This window comes from Temnothorax longispinosus, chromosome 3 (genome assembly GCF_030848805.1).
Source record: "Temnothorax longispinosus isolate EJ_2023e chromosome 3, Tlon_JGU_v1, whole genome shotgun sequence".
NCBI classification, from domain to species: Eukaryota; Metazoa; Arthropoda; class Insecta; order Hymenoptera; family Formicidae; genus Temnothorax; species Temnothorax longispinosus.
In genome coordinates this window covers 24184711-24200924 of record NC_092360.1, presented here as the reverse complement: position 1 = coordinate 24200924, position 16214 = coordinate 24184711, and the positions used below count along the sequence as shown (strand labels likewise).

At 42.3% G+C, this 16214-nt stretch overlaps 2 protein-coding genes across 8 annotated transcripts in view; one reads left to right on the top strand and one right to left on the bottom strand.

Annotated features, from left to right (window-relative positions):
- Positions 1 to 124: 124 nt before the first annotated feature.
- LOC139810508 (uncharacterized) lies at positions 125 to 13411 on the top strand. Of its 3 annotated transcripts, none has more exons than XM_071774114.1 (7): positions 125 to 260; positions 700 to 799; positions 1442 to 1561; positions 2747 to 2921; positions 3261 to 3380; positions 10855 to 11779; positions 13274 to 13411. In XM_071774114.1, the coding sequence occupies exons 2-7, from the start codon at positions 740 to 742 to the stop codon at positions 13314 to 13316; spliced, it is 1443 nt and encodes a 480-aa protein (XP_071630215.1). In that variant the 5' UTR covers positions 125 to 260; positions 700 to 739; the 3' UTR covers positions 13317 to 13411. The 3 variants fall into 3 exon arrangements, with proteins under 3 accessions (XP_071630215.1, XP_071630216.1, XP_071630214.1); XM_071774115.1 differs by having other exon boundaries at positions 197 to 330; XM_071774113.1 differs by lacking the exon at positions 125 to 260 and adding an exon at positions 366 to 572.
- Positions 13349 to 16214, bottom strand: part of LOC139810507 (paired box protein Pax-6) — a 99133-nt gene continuing 96267 nt past the window's right edge. For all 5 annotated transcript variants that reach the window (XR_011731409.1, XM_071774109.1, XM_071774108.1 and 2 more), the window contains one exon: positions 13349 to 15395. Coding sequence is in view for 4 of the 5 variants with exons in the window: in XM_071774109.1 (XP_071630210.1) it covers positions 15301 to 15395 (95 nt within the window). In the remaining variant the exon portion in view is untranslated. The remainder of the gene's footprint in view (positions 15396 to 16214) is intronic.

The following is a 16214-nucleotide window of genomic DNA, read 5'->3' as shown; positions in this document are numbered from 1 at the left end:
GAAATACGGGGATCGTGTGCGGCATCGTGGAGCAACGGGACGGGGCACGCACCACGACACGACACGGCACGGCACGGCAAGTCGACGGGGTAAATCGACACCGACACCGTCGAGAACGAGGACGAGGGAAGGACCGAGCGGACTCGTGTTCCAGCCGAATACCGGCACGCGCGCGCTCACGAGGCCGGGAAAAAAGGGAGCGAAAACAGACGGGGCAGAGAGCAAGGAGGTCACCGTGGGACTCGCTGCCGAACGTGTGTGTACGTATACACGGCGACGGCTGACGGCTGACACGGCGGTGTTGTACACACGAGGCCTCGCTCGCGCGAGGTAAACGCGTGGAAAAAAACGGCGGAGTCGGTCGCACGGCAGGGGAGAAGGGGAACGGCGGGCTTGTTGTCGCTCTCGGCTCTCGCGCGACCGTTCGCGTTCATTCGCGTTCAAACCGGCAATCCTCGTCAGTTTAGCACCGTAACGCCGACCGCATCGTCGTCGCGTCGCTAAGCCCCGTTTGTGCGATTCACTCCGCCAGATTTTACCACGTATCGCACGATCATGTTCCGAACGAAATGGTAAGTCGCCTGTCCTCTCCCTCCTTTTTTTTTGCATTCGTTCGCGATCGCCCGACCGTTCGCCCGCCGATTCGACCTGCCGATCGACTAAGTTCCGAGTTTTAGAGAATCCGATTTCTGTTCGCAGCAAGGAGCACGATCACTCGTCGTTCTACAAGTTCTTACAAATGGAGCACAACCACAAGAACCTGGACTGCTACTTCTTCTATTATTCCACGTGCAAGAAGGTAAGAACGGAGGGCCACCCTCGCGGCTTTCGCTCCCCCCCTGCTCCGCCTCGGCCGATTTCCGTCTGACGTTATTTCGATAGTGCGCGACACGGGCGTACCATATTGCTCCGGGACTCGTCGGCCTTGCCGAGGTTAGGTCGGCCATCTTGATGCCATGTTGACAGGAATTTCTCTCATAAATGTTGAGATATAAACGACACGAGTCGATCCGTTTGTGGGGATTTCCGCTCAATTTAGACGCGGGCACCCTCATTTACTCAATTAATTACGTATATACGATACGGCTTTTTAAATAGTTCTATTCACACGTGACTTTATTCATCATGCGAATATATCTTGCAATATATTTCATCAAAATGTGAAAGCAGATATTAAACATTTGTCGAATTGCATGGTTGCCTTGTTATCTTTGGCTTATATATGATTTATGTTTATTGTAATTAGATTGAGCGATTAAAAATATATTTTGTAGTATTTGCAAGCCACGTGCAAGCCACGTGCATTGAATGGCTTCGTTAATCACGCTTGCAGTATTGACAATGTGAATTGGCACTGCAAGTCGTGCGCGTTGTTCCGCAATGATGATTGAAACGAGTTATCGAATAAACAACTTATATTTTACTGTTTTTATTCTCGCAGGGCGACTTTTGCCCGTACAGGCACGAACCATCTGCTCTGGGTTGTGAAACCATGTGCTCGTACTGGCAACAGGGAAATTGCCTTAACGAACATTGTAACTTCAGACACATGGAATTAAAGGTAAATATCATTACAATGCAAGATTGTGGCAGCAATCTTTTCATCTTTTGTCAGGAACAGCTGCTCTTATGACTTTTTGATAATTTTTTATATGTGTACACTCTACACTGTACATATATTACAGCGAGCGATAGCGACTGATTACTTTATTGAAATATGAGTCCGAATGGATTAATGTTGTCGCTTTGTATTCTCTCGTATTCATGATCTTTAAGTTTCCAATTTATTTTGAATTGTGACATATATGGGACTGAATTTGGAAGCCGAGTACGAGTCGACTGCTAAGAATTATTTATTTAGAGCAAGGCCCGCGCGGCAAACCACGATCCATGGCAAATTTGACTCACCAGCTGTTTTTGTATACATCTCCGTATAATTATTCTAGAATTCAGTCGAAAACACATTTGTTTTTTTCCCCTCTCTCTTGCTATACAAGTATCTACATAACGTCCTCGATTTTGCCTCTTGCAAAGCCTAAAATATTTACTATTTGGTCTTTCATAGAAAAAAATAGCCGACCTCTGGTTTAAAGGATAGGTACGAATCAGCAAGAGTAGATAAGTGTAGATATTCATGTCTAGACCAAAGTAATGTATCACACGAACACCTGCGCTTATCAGTTTGTATTAATCTGTATATCCTCTAAACAAATACGTCTTAGCTGGTTTGGGATAATTCGTACGAAATATGCTAATTTACATAATGCGATAAATTTACTGTATCGCAAGAACACTTGTGCTTATTGGCTTCAAATTTATACACGAGAAATAGTATTCTGCTGTTGCGTACAACGAAAACTCTTTTGATTATATTATATCATCGCACGAGAGAAGCATTCATCTTTCTTTTTAAGTGGCGCAAGGAGAAATTGCCATTGGCTTTTGATAGATCTTTTATTGTATAGTTATTGAGTATTATATTCCATAATATAAATCGGTGGAGGTTTATTAATAAAGTGATACACTTGGCTGCTTTTTTATCTTTTTTTATTTTCTGTATTAATTATCTCGTTTGAATAAATGAACATATATGCAAGCAGTTTCTGGTTATATATAAAGATTAAAACGAAATGATGTATGTCGTATGCGAAATAAAAATATTCTATATATAAATCATTATGATATTTAGTCAAGGTTATGAAATTAATTATAAGAAACATTAAATTTCAACTATTATTATTTGCAGAAAAATCGTAAATCGATTCCTTGTTATTGGGAAACACAACCTGGAGGATGTAGAAAGCCACATTGCCCATTTATGCATACGACTCCACGCAATATTTCTAGTGACCCCATCAATCCTGTGAAGGCCACGGAAGTAGCAACAAAATCTCCGAATCAAGAGTGGCTTAACCGTCAAGGTGGATATTGTTCTATTATGCTAAAATTCGATTAAGATTGATAATAAAACTTATTTACTCAGTTGTAATTATTAAAAAATCTAAAAGTCTCTCGAATGCGATTATATATAAAACGTATATATATATATATAATATATATAACGATTTTACTTATAATTTTACTTGATGCTAATAATGAGGATTAAAGATAACGTTATTTATTTAGAATTAATGATAGGTGTAGGGTAAAAGGATAGATATATTGAATAGGATAAATATGATAATGAGGAAATAGATATCGCGCATATGGTAATATCGCGCGCATGGACAAGTATGTTTACATTTTTTTATTCCATAAAGATGACCCAAAGTATGACGGCAGCAGTACTACTGAATCGGATCAAGGTAGAGGAAACAGCGAGGCTGGAAGTTTTATTGGTAGTCCCGCCGTCGATCCTCTCATCGTCAAATTTGAAGAAGGTATGAGGCTTTACTAGCCCCCCCGTCCATCTTTCAACGTTCACTATCTTACGTCAGCCACTCTCTCTCTACCGCCTAGCTTGAACACGAATTTGAATCTCCCGAACGCGCTCAATATCCCGAAGAGCTTGACAATCCCCAACAGTCCTAACAGTCTCAACATCCCCAGTAACATCAGCGTCGCAAATAATTTAAACGTCCCACCGACGGCGAATTCGCAATCCTCTCCCTGCCATCACACGCTGTCGTATCCGCATCATCAACAAAATTTACACTCTCACTCCCCCGGGCAGTCTCTGTCGTCGATGCAAAATCAACAGAGCTCCCCTCTCCTCCAGCAAGCGCCGTACACGCCAATCCATACACAGCAAACTCCGCAGCCTCAGACTTCCCGATTTCCCTTTCCGTTCCATATAACGTCGTACAGGAGATTTTGAAATCGGCGGCAACTGAAAACTTTGTAGTTTATGCAACGTATGTATGATTTTCCTCGTCCATCGTAGATAGATCTAATGAGCAACTAATGCAAAAAATATTCACGCGTATAATAGATACAGCTTACAATATCGTAAGCTGTAAAACTAACGATTTTTATTAAAACATGATTTATTCTATTACACATTGGTTGCTCTTATTGCGATGGTAATTTACGTACGTGTGACTTACCACACACATCATTTACATCCATTCGATATTCGTGTGTTGTCACGGGAAAGAGGGATAACATGCAGTATTTATGAATTGAATTGATCGCTTTTTTAAGAATTGGAATTTTTATCGATCTCGCGTAATATGATCATCGAAGTACAATCGCGCATATATTAGTCGATCTTATCGATATATCTTGCACTCGTGTTATCACGAAAAATTTAGTAGTAAATATCAATTTTTGCAGGGGCTGCTATATCTAAACTTTGCCTAAATTAGCCCTCTAATCGCCTATGGCTATCTTTCTCTGGCTGCGGTGTGATCGGACTCGAATTACCAGAATGGTCTAAGTTACGAAAAACGAGGTTCAAGTGTCTCCGTCAATACGACGACATGTGCTGTAAGATCGCGAAAGCAAGAACCGTGTTAGACGAAGAAGAAGATAGCTATGGGTCCTCGCTTTACCATACCCACGCACACACAAACTTTTTGATTCATACACAGATTTTGCTTTTAGTTGCGAAAAGCTGAAATTTAAATGTTAATCGAGTATTAATAACACGACGAATAAACCTTGCTTATTTTAAGTTTGCGTCTTTGACGAGAGAGTGTTTTGTCAGCATTTAATAAGTTTGTTTTAAATATCGCTCCCAGATGCGGACTTGCATCGCATCCCTGACGTGGCCGATTTAAAGGAATATAGAATATTGTACGTAGTATAAATCGGACTAGCCGACACGTATACATCTGTTTCACTAGAGACGGAAGAGACGAAAGGAACTTGCGCATTGTTCATCGGTCACGTCCTGGGTTGAGATAAGTGCAATGGCGAAATAGTAAGAGATAATTGAAATATTTATATCTGAACCAATCAACGCATATATGCTTTCTTTGTTGTCGCATTATTATGTGTGAGATTGTAGAAGGAGTAAGAGAAAGTGGACAGCGAAAGAAAACGAAAGAAAGAAAATGAGAGAGAGAGAGAGAGGAGAGAGAGGGGGAGAGAGAGAGAGAGAGGGAGAGAGAGAGAGAGAGAGAGAGAGAGAGAGAGAGAGAGAGAGAGAGAGAGAGAGAGAGAGAGAGAGAGAGAGAGATAGATTGGGAGAGAATGCGTGAGTGACTGATTCAGCAAAGGGGTGTAGGGAGGGAGGGGGGAATGAAAAAGAGAAAAAGAGGTTTAATAAACTAGTAATATTCGCGCGCGAATCCGTGTTTGAGGTTTAAACAGATTCCAACTGCGTCCTTAGCCTTGTGTTTTACGCGTGTACGAGTAATAATGCCTTCATATGTTTTGGCTTCTCACGTGAATTAGAGAATTTCGGGACGGCGAAAAATGGGATAACGTGATATCGCGCTTCGCACAGAGAGCCTCTATGCCCGCGCCCGGGCGATGTAATTACGCAAATTTTCGTAGGCCACGGTATAATACCCGTTGTGCACTCACGGAGACGTTAAAAGAGAATTGAAGAAAATAAATAAAGTGTAGGTTTAAAACTGTAAGTCGAGCGTGACCCTTTGACGCTCTAAGGAAAAAAAATCAAGTTCAACAATTCGGCTTAGAAGCTTGCTTTCTACGTGATAATGTTAAACGCGAGGTCGTTTATCGTATATCGAATAAGAATACACAATTGTCAGGAATATACATATTATACCGATTCACGTTTTACGAGTTTCCGTATGATAATAGCATATTAACTCTTAATTGGGGCGCTGAGAACGGATATTAGGTATGTGACAGCTTGAAAAGAAGAATTTTAAGTTGAGTGCCGCCGATATCGTAGCGAGGAGTCTTAATATAAACGTTAGCTTTTATTTTTACTAAGAATGCGTTTCTTTCGCACGCTCTCAACGCCTCAATCGTTCTGATATATCGCGCATTTGATATTGTGTGGGATATGTTAGGGCAGCACAAGGTTTAAAAAAAAAAAAGAAAAAAGAAAAATGCTCTTATTCATCATGTTATTTATCATATTATTGATCTTGCACCGATGAAAAATTTTATAATCGAGGAAAGTATATAGCGCGGGATAAGATACGATGCGCCAGTCTTTTACAATAGTAGTAAATCGCGTCACGGCCAAACGAAAGGAGGGAGGGAAGGACGCAAGAAGACGAAGTTGAGAGAGGAGAAATAACGTAAATCATTTAGCGGGGCCCCGCCGAATTTTTCCGGGTTTCCGATAGCGATTTTTTTCTTTCTTTTCCGAGTCAACGGTGCGGATGATGACATGGCCGGCCAAATGATATAAGAGGCCAGTGTCCTATCGTTATAAAACACGTGGCGAACGAGAGGGGAAAAAAGAAATTATGAGATTTTATGGGAAAATTTTGGAGATAATATTGAGTCGAGTGTGAACGTGTAATAGGAAATAATCGGTTTGAGTGAGCATGCGGTGAAAAGTGAGAGAAAGGTAAGGGAGAGAATGAGAGGGAGAGAAAGGGAGGGAGAGAAAGCGAGAGAGACTGAGAGAGAGAGAGAGAGAAGAGTGGAGACCTCAAATCTAACGCATACACATCACATGTACCGCGTATCTCCGCGCGAAATATGCGATATGCAGAATAGGAAACTAATAATTTTTCTTATGCAGCATGTAATGTTTTACACATATATATTATATATATATTATATATTTAACTGCTACACAGGGATATATATTTATGGTCGAGAGATCGTCGTCGAATGTCGGGTCGCGCGAGCTCGTCTTTCTTTTCTTTTGGAACACTCGTGCGATCGGCTTCCGCTCGCGCTCGGTTTCACCGCGCAAAATTGCGCGCATCTCGGGCCGGCAAGGATTTTGTGCCTTCGATCAGGATAGAGTCGCCAGTCCGTTTTTTACGTTCGCGTATCATAATATCAGGGTTTCTCCAAAGCGCACGAAAATGCCGGGCGACTGTCCGCAATTGTCTTACTTAGATTCGCACGTTTACGCTTTCGCGATCGGAGGAACGACGCGCGAGTCTTCCAAAGAAAGGACGGACGATCGAGCTCGATCACGAGGATCCACGAGTTACGCGTGCGAGTCTGAACGCGAGGGTCTGCGAGTTGTGCGTGCGTGAGAGAGGATCTGTACGGGAGAGACATGGCTGCGCCGCGAGTTTGAGAGACAAGAAAAACAAAAGTAGCGACGAGCAATACGAATGCGAGAAGAGGTGCAGCGGCGACGAGAGACGGAGAGAATGCGTTCGACGGACAGCGTGTGTGTATGTGCATGTGTGAAAAATGCGAGCGGATGGATAGTGCGAAAAGAAAAAAAAAGAAGAAAATAATAGTAAAAGCGAAGGGTCGCAGCGGCGGTCCCTTCCGCTGCCCTTCGGCGAGTAGCGTCTCGAGGGACGAAATCGCGATCCGCGCGCGGCGGATCCGTCGATTACATTTAACGTCTGTGAGTCTGTCCGCAGCTATTGACCGCAATCGGGGGAGGCTGATCGGCAGGATCGAGAGATCCGGCGAGCTCTCTGCGTCTGTAAATTAAAAGCGCCACGGGCGATCGCGCGACAGCCCCCTTCGGACTTCGGAGTACGACGCTCGTTGTCCCGCTCGGACGCGAGACGCCCCGTCCCACCCCCGTGTGTCGCCGGACCTTTGGCGGACTTCCGCTTCAGGAAGGCGCGTCTGCGCGTCCGAGGTGAAAGACAACATATACCACACACACACAAACAAAAAAAGATAGATCAGAGAATATTATATACATATATATTACATATTATATATATATATAAATATGTTACACGCGAAGGAGGGAGACGGTCGCGTGTGACGCGACCCCTCCGCCCCCCGATCTACGTTTCTGTAAGATTGTTTCTAGCGATTTGTTAATTTCATTTCTGTCTAACGACGAATTTTATGGAGAGCGCAAAGAAGCGATCTTATATAAGTGCAGGTGCGTACCTCGCCTCGCCGACGCTCTCGCATTCGACGCACTTCGGCGGAGGATCGTCTCGCGGGGCCCGCGCGATAAATCACTTTTTAACAGAAAATTTACAGAAGATCGCGTCAAATTCGCCGGCGGTTTTGCCACGGCGGAGAATCGCCGGAATGCGGGATGCGTCGGGGCGGCGAACGCGAGCGAGTGAGAGCGCGGCCCTTCTCGACCGCCCTTTCCTCCCGATCTTTGCTTTCCCTCGTTGTCCTTCCTCCCCCGTCCCCCTTCTCCACCCCCTTCTCCTTCCCATCGACGACGTTCCTCCGACATGAATCCGAACGACCGTCCCCCGATTTTTACCCTTTTACCTGTGCCCTTCCCCTCCCTCCCAGGGCTTCTCTTGCGATATCACCTCGCGACGTCGCGAGCTGCTCTCTTTTTTTTTCCCTCGGCCGTGCGCGCGACCGAAGCCTCGCTTCCTTACGTTCTCTCGTTATGTCTTCTCGTTGATTCTCTTTTCAGTTCTCCCTTTCATTTCATTCCTTTTTTTTTTTTGGAGTTATCTTTACCCTTTTCCCTCAACGAGTTTTGCTCCCGTGCGCGGCCTCGGTCGCGTCGCGATCAACCAACGCGACGAACTACGGAGTACGGACTCGTGAGTAACAGAGTCGACGTAACGACATTTGAGGACGGCGTTCCGCGAAAGCGCGCCTCCCGGCGCCCCCGAGTCCGATCCGTTCGGGAAATCGTCGATCTGTCTCGTGGACGAGAAACAGACGTCCGCAGCGCGGACGAGACTCTCGGGAGCTCGCCGAGGATGATTCCGGGGCACCGGCGAGGAGAACTCGGGGATGGGACCGGCACGGCGGCGACGAGGAGGACGTCCGCGATCGTCGTTACGTCGACTCGAAACGACGGCGCGGAAACGCGCATACGTTCTGCTTCTCTTGTCTCGAGCGTGAACGATTAAGAAAAAAGAGAGAGAGAAAGAGAGAGAGAGATTTAAAAAGAAAAAAATAAAATAAACGAAAGAGCCTTTTTTCTCGGCCGACCGTGGACGGCGAGAAAGATTGATTATATGCTAAAGAGTAAGCGATGCGCAATTTAACTATAATGAATTGATGTAAGCGAATGGAAAAAAAATCAATACTTTTCATTGAGATGATATCTGGATTTCAATAAACTTGATACCTCGAAACCAGCCGGACAATTTACCCGGAGAACGAGCGGTGTTATCGGTATCGCGGCGGCGAGAAAACCCTGGTGGAAAAATGTCTCGGAATTTTTCATATTATTAATTAGGATTTTTATAAAATCTTTTTCAGGCTTTCTCAGAATGCTCGGAATTTTTCAGAAAAACTCAAAGTAAGAATAAAATATTTCAGATTTTTTCTGTCAACATATTTTTGTAATTATCTGAATAAATATAAGAAAATCTGTGCAATTTTTATCACATTTTCATACATGCAGATACTGAAAATCCTCATTCAATTATTTCTGAAAGTATCTGAGAAATTATATATATATATATTTGTAGAATTCTTCATAAGTCTCAATTCTTAAAAAATTTTTGAGGAAGTGTGAATTTTCTCACCAGGGAACCTCCTCGCCACCGGCGCTTACCGGCGACGCTCTTCTCTTTGGGGCTTCTCATTTCACTTCTTCTCACCGATTTTCTTCCACTATTAACCAGCTCCGCTGATTATTTTCGGGGAACGCGTTCACTCCGTTTTATACAATTTTTACGGATCGCGGCGACCGATCCCGAGACCATCGCCGATCTCGTTCTTCTAGATCAAGAGCATCCGAGACGATCCGAGAGCACGGACTTGTTATGTAAATCATTGTACAAGTAAGTATTATACTGTAACTGTGCTCGAAGTGCGAACCAAGTCCCGAGTGTGCATTGATGTTGAAAGACCCCGGCGTTTCGCGCAACCTCGAGGCAGCGAAGAGATTTGTGGAGGAACCGGTCTTAAACTGATAGACATAAAAATAAAGGAAAAATGGTATCTTTTTTGAAAGATATATGTGTGTATGAGAGAGAAAACGAGAGCGAGAACAAATAATAGTCACGAGACACCTATCAGCTGATGTAGTTTAGATGTAGATATGTGTGTGTATGCGTAAGGATATATATTTTTATTTTTCTTTTTATTCACAAGACGTGGGTGATTGCCGCTTTGCAAGACGGAGATGAGAGACATGGATTGACTATACGTGACTATTAGTGCATAAAATGGATTATTGATTGATATCACGGGTAATAGGAAAAGAGTACTGTAGGAACGTTTCTACTATCGAGTACGACTGCGTCAAGAAAAGAGAATGTTATCGCGCGGAAATAGAAGCTTGATGTTGCGGCGAGTTGACCGGATGAATAAGGAACTTGTGGACATAGTAAGTAAAGATACACGAAACGAGAAGAGGTTCGAAAATCTGAGTTCAAAATCAAGACCGGAAGAGAGACACGACCGAGATAACGACCAGCGAGGTTCGGCCTGGAAATTAAACACGACCTCGGAAAGAGACATCGATTATGAAAGCTGCGTCTGAGTCTTGCCCCCCTGAGAACGTCCTCAGAGCGTGCGCGCGTTTATTATAAACGCGGGATTATTCGGAGAGTACCTCAACAGTTGCGATTGACTGCAAGGAAAATCCGAGACACACGATATAGATCTCAACTCGACTATTCTAATTTTCCCGTTTGCACGAAGTAAGATTAAATCCAATAATTTCTGGAAAATGTCACGAGTCGGATGAGTGATAGAAACAGATTATCGAAATCGTAATCGACAGATAATCTGATGCTGTAAAATATGTACATATATATTGTATATATATATAGAGAGAGGGAGAGAGAGAGAGAGCGGTTGCGTAATAATAACCATCATCCAAGTGACATCTTCACCGACTATTCGAAACGGTTATTTGACCCATCATTCTTCGTATGTTTCTTCCAGAATCCGATAACGAAAGCGCACCGTCGCCGGTAAAATCGCAGCCCAAGGTACCGTATTGCAAGACCTACGAGCAGATGAGACTTGAAGAGATCCAGGCGGAGAGCGCGGCTTATTACTCGTATGAAGCCGGTAACGACGATGGACTTTATCAGAGACAAATGGGCAAATCCAAGACGGCTGGATCTACTAGGTGGGTCAGCCCATCGAGAGTCAAGAAAGACGAACCGGCAAAGGAATTGAGCTTCAAGGTGTTGAGCCTGGAAGAGATTCGACAACGAAAGAAGGAGAAGGAGCTTCAAGCCGTTCAAGCACTGACGGATCCAACGTCCGTCTCGGAGCCTTCTCTATCGCCGAAGGCTGAGGCGAAGGGGATAAAAAGGCGCTCGATCGATGAGCAATGCGATAAAGAGAGCGTCAGTCCGACGAAGAAGTGCAAGGTCAGCTCCGAGTTCGTTGGGGGTAGCGAACCCGTTGTCAAGGTGCGACCGGTGAAACTGCGAAGGTCCCTGAAGAGCGCTTCGAAGGAAACCGAAACGCAACCATGTGGAGACGCGACCGTGAACGAAGATGGGGCGACGGACAGTCGGGACGACCAGACCTTTTGTCGTAAGATGCGAGAAAGCCACGGCGATGAGACGTCCTGCCGCGAGAGACTAGAGAGCCATGGCGACGAGTCGGTTAACGCGAACAGGAGGGTCGATGTGGAGATCAGGCTGTGCGACAGCAGCACGAACGAAGAGAAAACTCAGACGCAACCGGAACAGACGGTGGAAGACAGGAAGTCAGTTGCCACGTACACGACAGATGATATCATGAACACCGCTTTATTGGACGTCACTCAGCCATATACGCAAACCGACGAGGAGTACCTGAGGCTGGATACATCGTCCGACGATATTATGCGGGATATCGAGGATTTGCTCAAGTAGAAAAGCATTTCTTTGTCTATCGCTTTCGTATTCTTCTTTTTAATCTTATAATCACAGAGCACGTGAAAGATTGCAATCATGAGTAAAGAAAATAAGTAATGAATTATGATATTTTACGTTTATACACGTATAACTAAAATAAAATTTAGTGATTGATACGGAGTGATACGGCTTCTGTTGTGCGTTTCGAGAATAAGATGATATGCATAAATGCATAAGAGATTTTTAAAAATACGTCTATACATAACAATAAAATAGCAGCACGAACTCCTCTCAATATTTACACTTGACATCATGTATACGCTTTCGCGTATGAGAATTTAAGCCGGATCGAACACGTATCTATTGTACATATATATATATAATTTTTTTTCGTTCCGAAAACATTTCTTTTTCGTATTAAATTACAATAATTATAATAATATTATACAAGGTGCGTGCGAAATCGTAGTACAAGCGAGAACAAGATGATTTCTCGTGCTAAAATAACTCGAAATTGTAGAACAATTTTTTTTCTCGTACACGAGGCTTTATTTTCGAAATAAACCATTTTAAAAATCTATCAAGTACACGTGCACGTGACTATGTCTCGACTAACGGATCTTGCTATAGACTATTTCTGTTTGTGTTTATGTTGTGGATATCGGCAATGTTGTTATTTGTTTCCTGTCACTCCTATTATCTTGCTTAACTATGAGTTTCTGTCAAGTTTTCGCAACGGCGAGGTACAGCAATCGAAAATATACTGATATGATACATGATTCTTGCTTTAAGAGCCTGTGGTGGTAACGCATCCGCTGTAGCTTGCTACTACAGACAACATTATTCAAATTGTCGACACCTGATAGATGAGTGATATAAAGAGTGGAGAAAATGCTCGCTGAAAATGGCTCGTTTATTTCACTCCAAACTTATAAGCAGAAAATAGTCAAGTTTGCTTAATAAATTTTAAAAATTGTTTATTTCGAAGCTTTGTACGAAATAAATTATTCTACAATTTCGACTTATTTTGGCATGAGAAATCACCTTGTTCTCGCTTGTATTACGATTTCGCACGTACCCTGTATAATGTATAATATAAATAATATTATAATTATTGCAATTTGATATTATATAAAATATATAAGTTATAATAATTATAACTTATATGATCATAATCTGAAACTTATATAATTACGATATTGTTATATAATAATTATGTAAATGATATATAACAATATATTGTTACATAGAATTGTATAATGATATTACATGTGTAATGTTGCAATTTATAATATTAATATTATTCGCTGGCTCAACCCTCGGATTACTCCTGCTACTTAATAGTCTTCTGATATCTTAGTCTTAAAGGCATAATTCTGTAGATGGGCACAGAGAAATAATTAAATGTGCGTAATTTTGTATAGTCCATATGTTAGCTGCTTTTATTAACTTATTTACAATTCTGTCGTCTAGCATTGATTCGAACTTATCCATGAGTGTTCTTTCAGAAGAAATCCAGGGTTAAACGCGCCGGCAGATCGCAATGGATGATTTTAGTGAGGATTTAGAGAATACAACATGTCTTCGAGTGTAAATTAATTATTAAGTTGAAATAAATATACAATTGTTACATTTGCAAGGTAAAACGATGGTCTCTTTCCTTTTGCATCCCGCTTTCCATTATTCCCTACGAGTGATTCGATTTGGACGACAATGCGGGAGGGGTAAGTACAAATATGAGTTATCGGATCGAGAGAGAGATAGAGAGAGAAAGAGATGAACACGTTCGGGAAGGAGCTGCGCTTGATTTCTAATAGGAAACCGCACACGATCGCTATACTTGGTTGCCTGACAAATCGGCATTAGAACACAAGTAGCTAGTTCGCTTTCCATAATCAAGATTTGATATTTATATCAGGAGAGCGATCGCTATGCGCCGAAATCTCGCGTAAATAAACTAGCTCTCCAATTAGAAAACAAGCATTGAGAGAACTCTCGATTAAATGCACACACTATTTATTTAGAACGCATACGTTTAACATTCTTGGCCTAAGGGAAATCACAATTGGCATGTTCGGTCCTTCTTTCTTTCTTTTTTCTCGAACCTCGCACCGAATATAAATTACAAATTGGTTTTATCAAGTTATTTAGAGAATTAGAGTCAATTATATATATATCTTTATATATACATATATATATTATATATAATTTTATATATATATATAAATGACTGTCGGTATTCTCCTTATGATGTACACACAACAAACTCACGTTTACTATCTCTTGGCGCCCTCGTTTCACGAGTATAAATAATAACGTAATACCGACTTAGAAACTATTTCATTTCCTCTCTTCCTGCCTATAGAAGTTACATCTACGAAACGTTGCGAATAAAAATTCTCCTCGGGAGCAATTCTCTTCCTCTTCAATCTTCACGCTAATTATTTTTACACGAGTTGCACATTGCCGACGATTTTTTTTTCTCCTTTGTTTTTTTTTTTTCGTTCTACCACGTCTCACCTTGCCCGGTTCTATCTCAAAGATGTCTCGGCTCGGAGGTATAATTGTACGAATTAAAAGGAGCTTACAATGGTGTGCATATGCGGACGATGCTTTGAGAGATTTTTCACCTTGCCGATCATTCGTGTATTGTGTTATAAAACCACGGATTGTCACTGATTGGCGTATTAATACGTCTAACAACGATTGTGTGTTCCTATGATTATATTCTGACACGACATCGAAATAAAGAGGAAAGGGGTGTCTCTTCGCACATCACGATACCAAACACGTTAGCGAAAGTGCGGGAAAGCAGCAATTAGTCGTTCGTCTATGATAATAATGGAGAGGACATGATCGGGAAAGTGTCGCAATCGCAAATAGTAGATATCTTTTTTTTTCTTTTAGCACACGGGACACGGAAATTCGATTTGACGGCGGTAAAGATTTCACGATTATACACACGGGTCGATTAATCCGTCTGTAAACCCAATGCCGTTGCATCTTGTATTGCAATTACACTACACCGTGGATTTGTCGTCAGTTTACACAAACAGAGTCGCGATAGAGCCATTCGGTTAAGAATTAAGTTCCTCGCCCGTGTCGGAGGTCACGGAACGAACTTCTGAGATCTTCGTTCCACGGATGATTTTCGTCGCGGTAAACGCCAACGAATTCGCGGCGACGTTTCCTCTAAATTTCCCGAAATAATGCACTCGCCTAACAAAAAAATAAAAATAAAAAAATTTAAAGAAACAATGAGAGTAGCGGGCGCGAATACGGACAGATCAAACTTGTTTTTCACCCCGGAACTTTGGCTTGAACAAAACGTACGGGTACGATAGCCCATTCTTTGATTTATACTACGGAATAGTCGCACGCATGATCGACCATAAACGCGCGGATTTCCAGAGACTTTGCGTTCCACGTTTACGGAACCGCGTGTCGTTTTCCCGTACACGACACGGACCGTAAGCTAGGGAGACGAAGAAGCTCAGGTCTACGGAGACGAGGTCGATATCGACGACCACCACGGTCACTGCAGCCTCGGTGACCAATATTGCGCCGCCATGTCGGGTGCCGGTTGACCTGGTACCGCGATCGGCACACTCACGCCAGGGGATATTAGACCTGCAAGAGAAACCATAACATTCCGTTTAATTTCATAGACGTGGAAACATTTCACGTAAGAATTACATGCGAGTCCTCTCAATGAAAATTTAATCTCGCAACCGATTTATTATAGTTTATTAACATCCTAGACAGTCAAACCTGTCGAAAGCAGATCTTGTCAAGTATCTGCTACAAATTTTGTCGACCGAAAGACTACAGATTTGATGCCGGTTCTGATATGTTATTAACATGATGTCGGCAGAACGTCAATATAACAAAGTCTGCTAACATAATCAGACAGCAGATTGGCGGCAAAGATCAGAGCTTGCAGAAACTGCCCAGGCTCTGCGCGGTTTCCGCTGTCAATCTGCTGTCTGATTATGTTAGCAAACTGCTGGCAGAACATAAGTTGAATGCGAACGCAGTTGATGTCGGTCTACTGACACGTTTTGATCAAATCTGTTGCCAATCTGCCGACAGACTGTTATCATTTTGCTTACTAGGACAGTATAGATCCAATCGCTGGATATATTGAAGAGTGAATGACAGTCACATGAGTATTTTTATAAAAATCTCGATTCATTTTTTTGTATTGTACTTTTTTCATACCTGATAAAATATTATTTCACCATTCCTGATTAAGAGATAAATAATAGCACAAAAAGCGAAATTATTTTTATAAAAATCTCAATGTTTTTTTTGCAGGTGTCATATATTGTATGTGTTTTTTTTCGTATTTGTTAGAATTTATTATTTTATCATTTTATCGTTATTAAGATGTAGTAACACAAGAATGAGATAGAGAGGGATAGTAATGGCAGATTGAGCAATGGCATA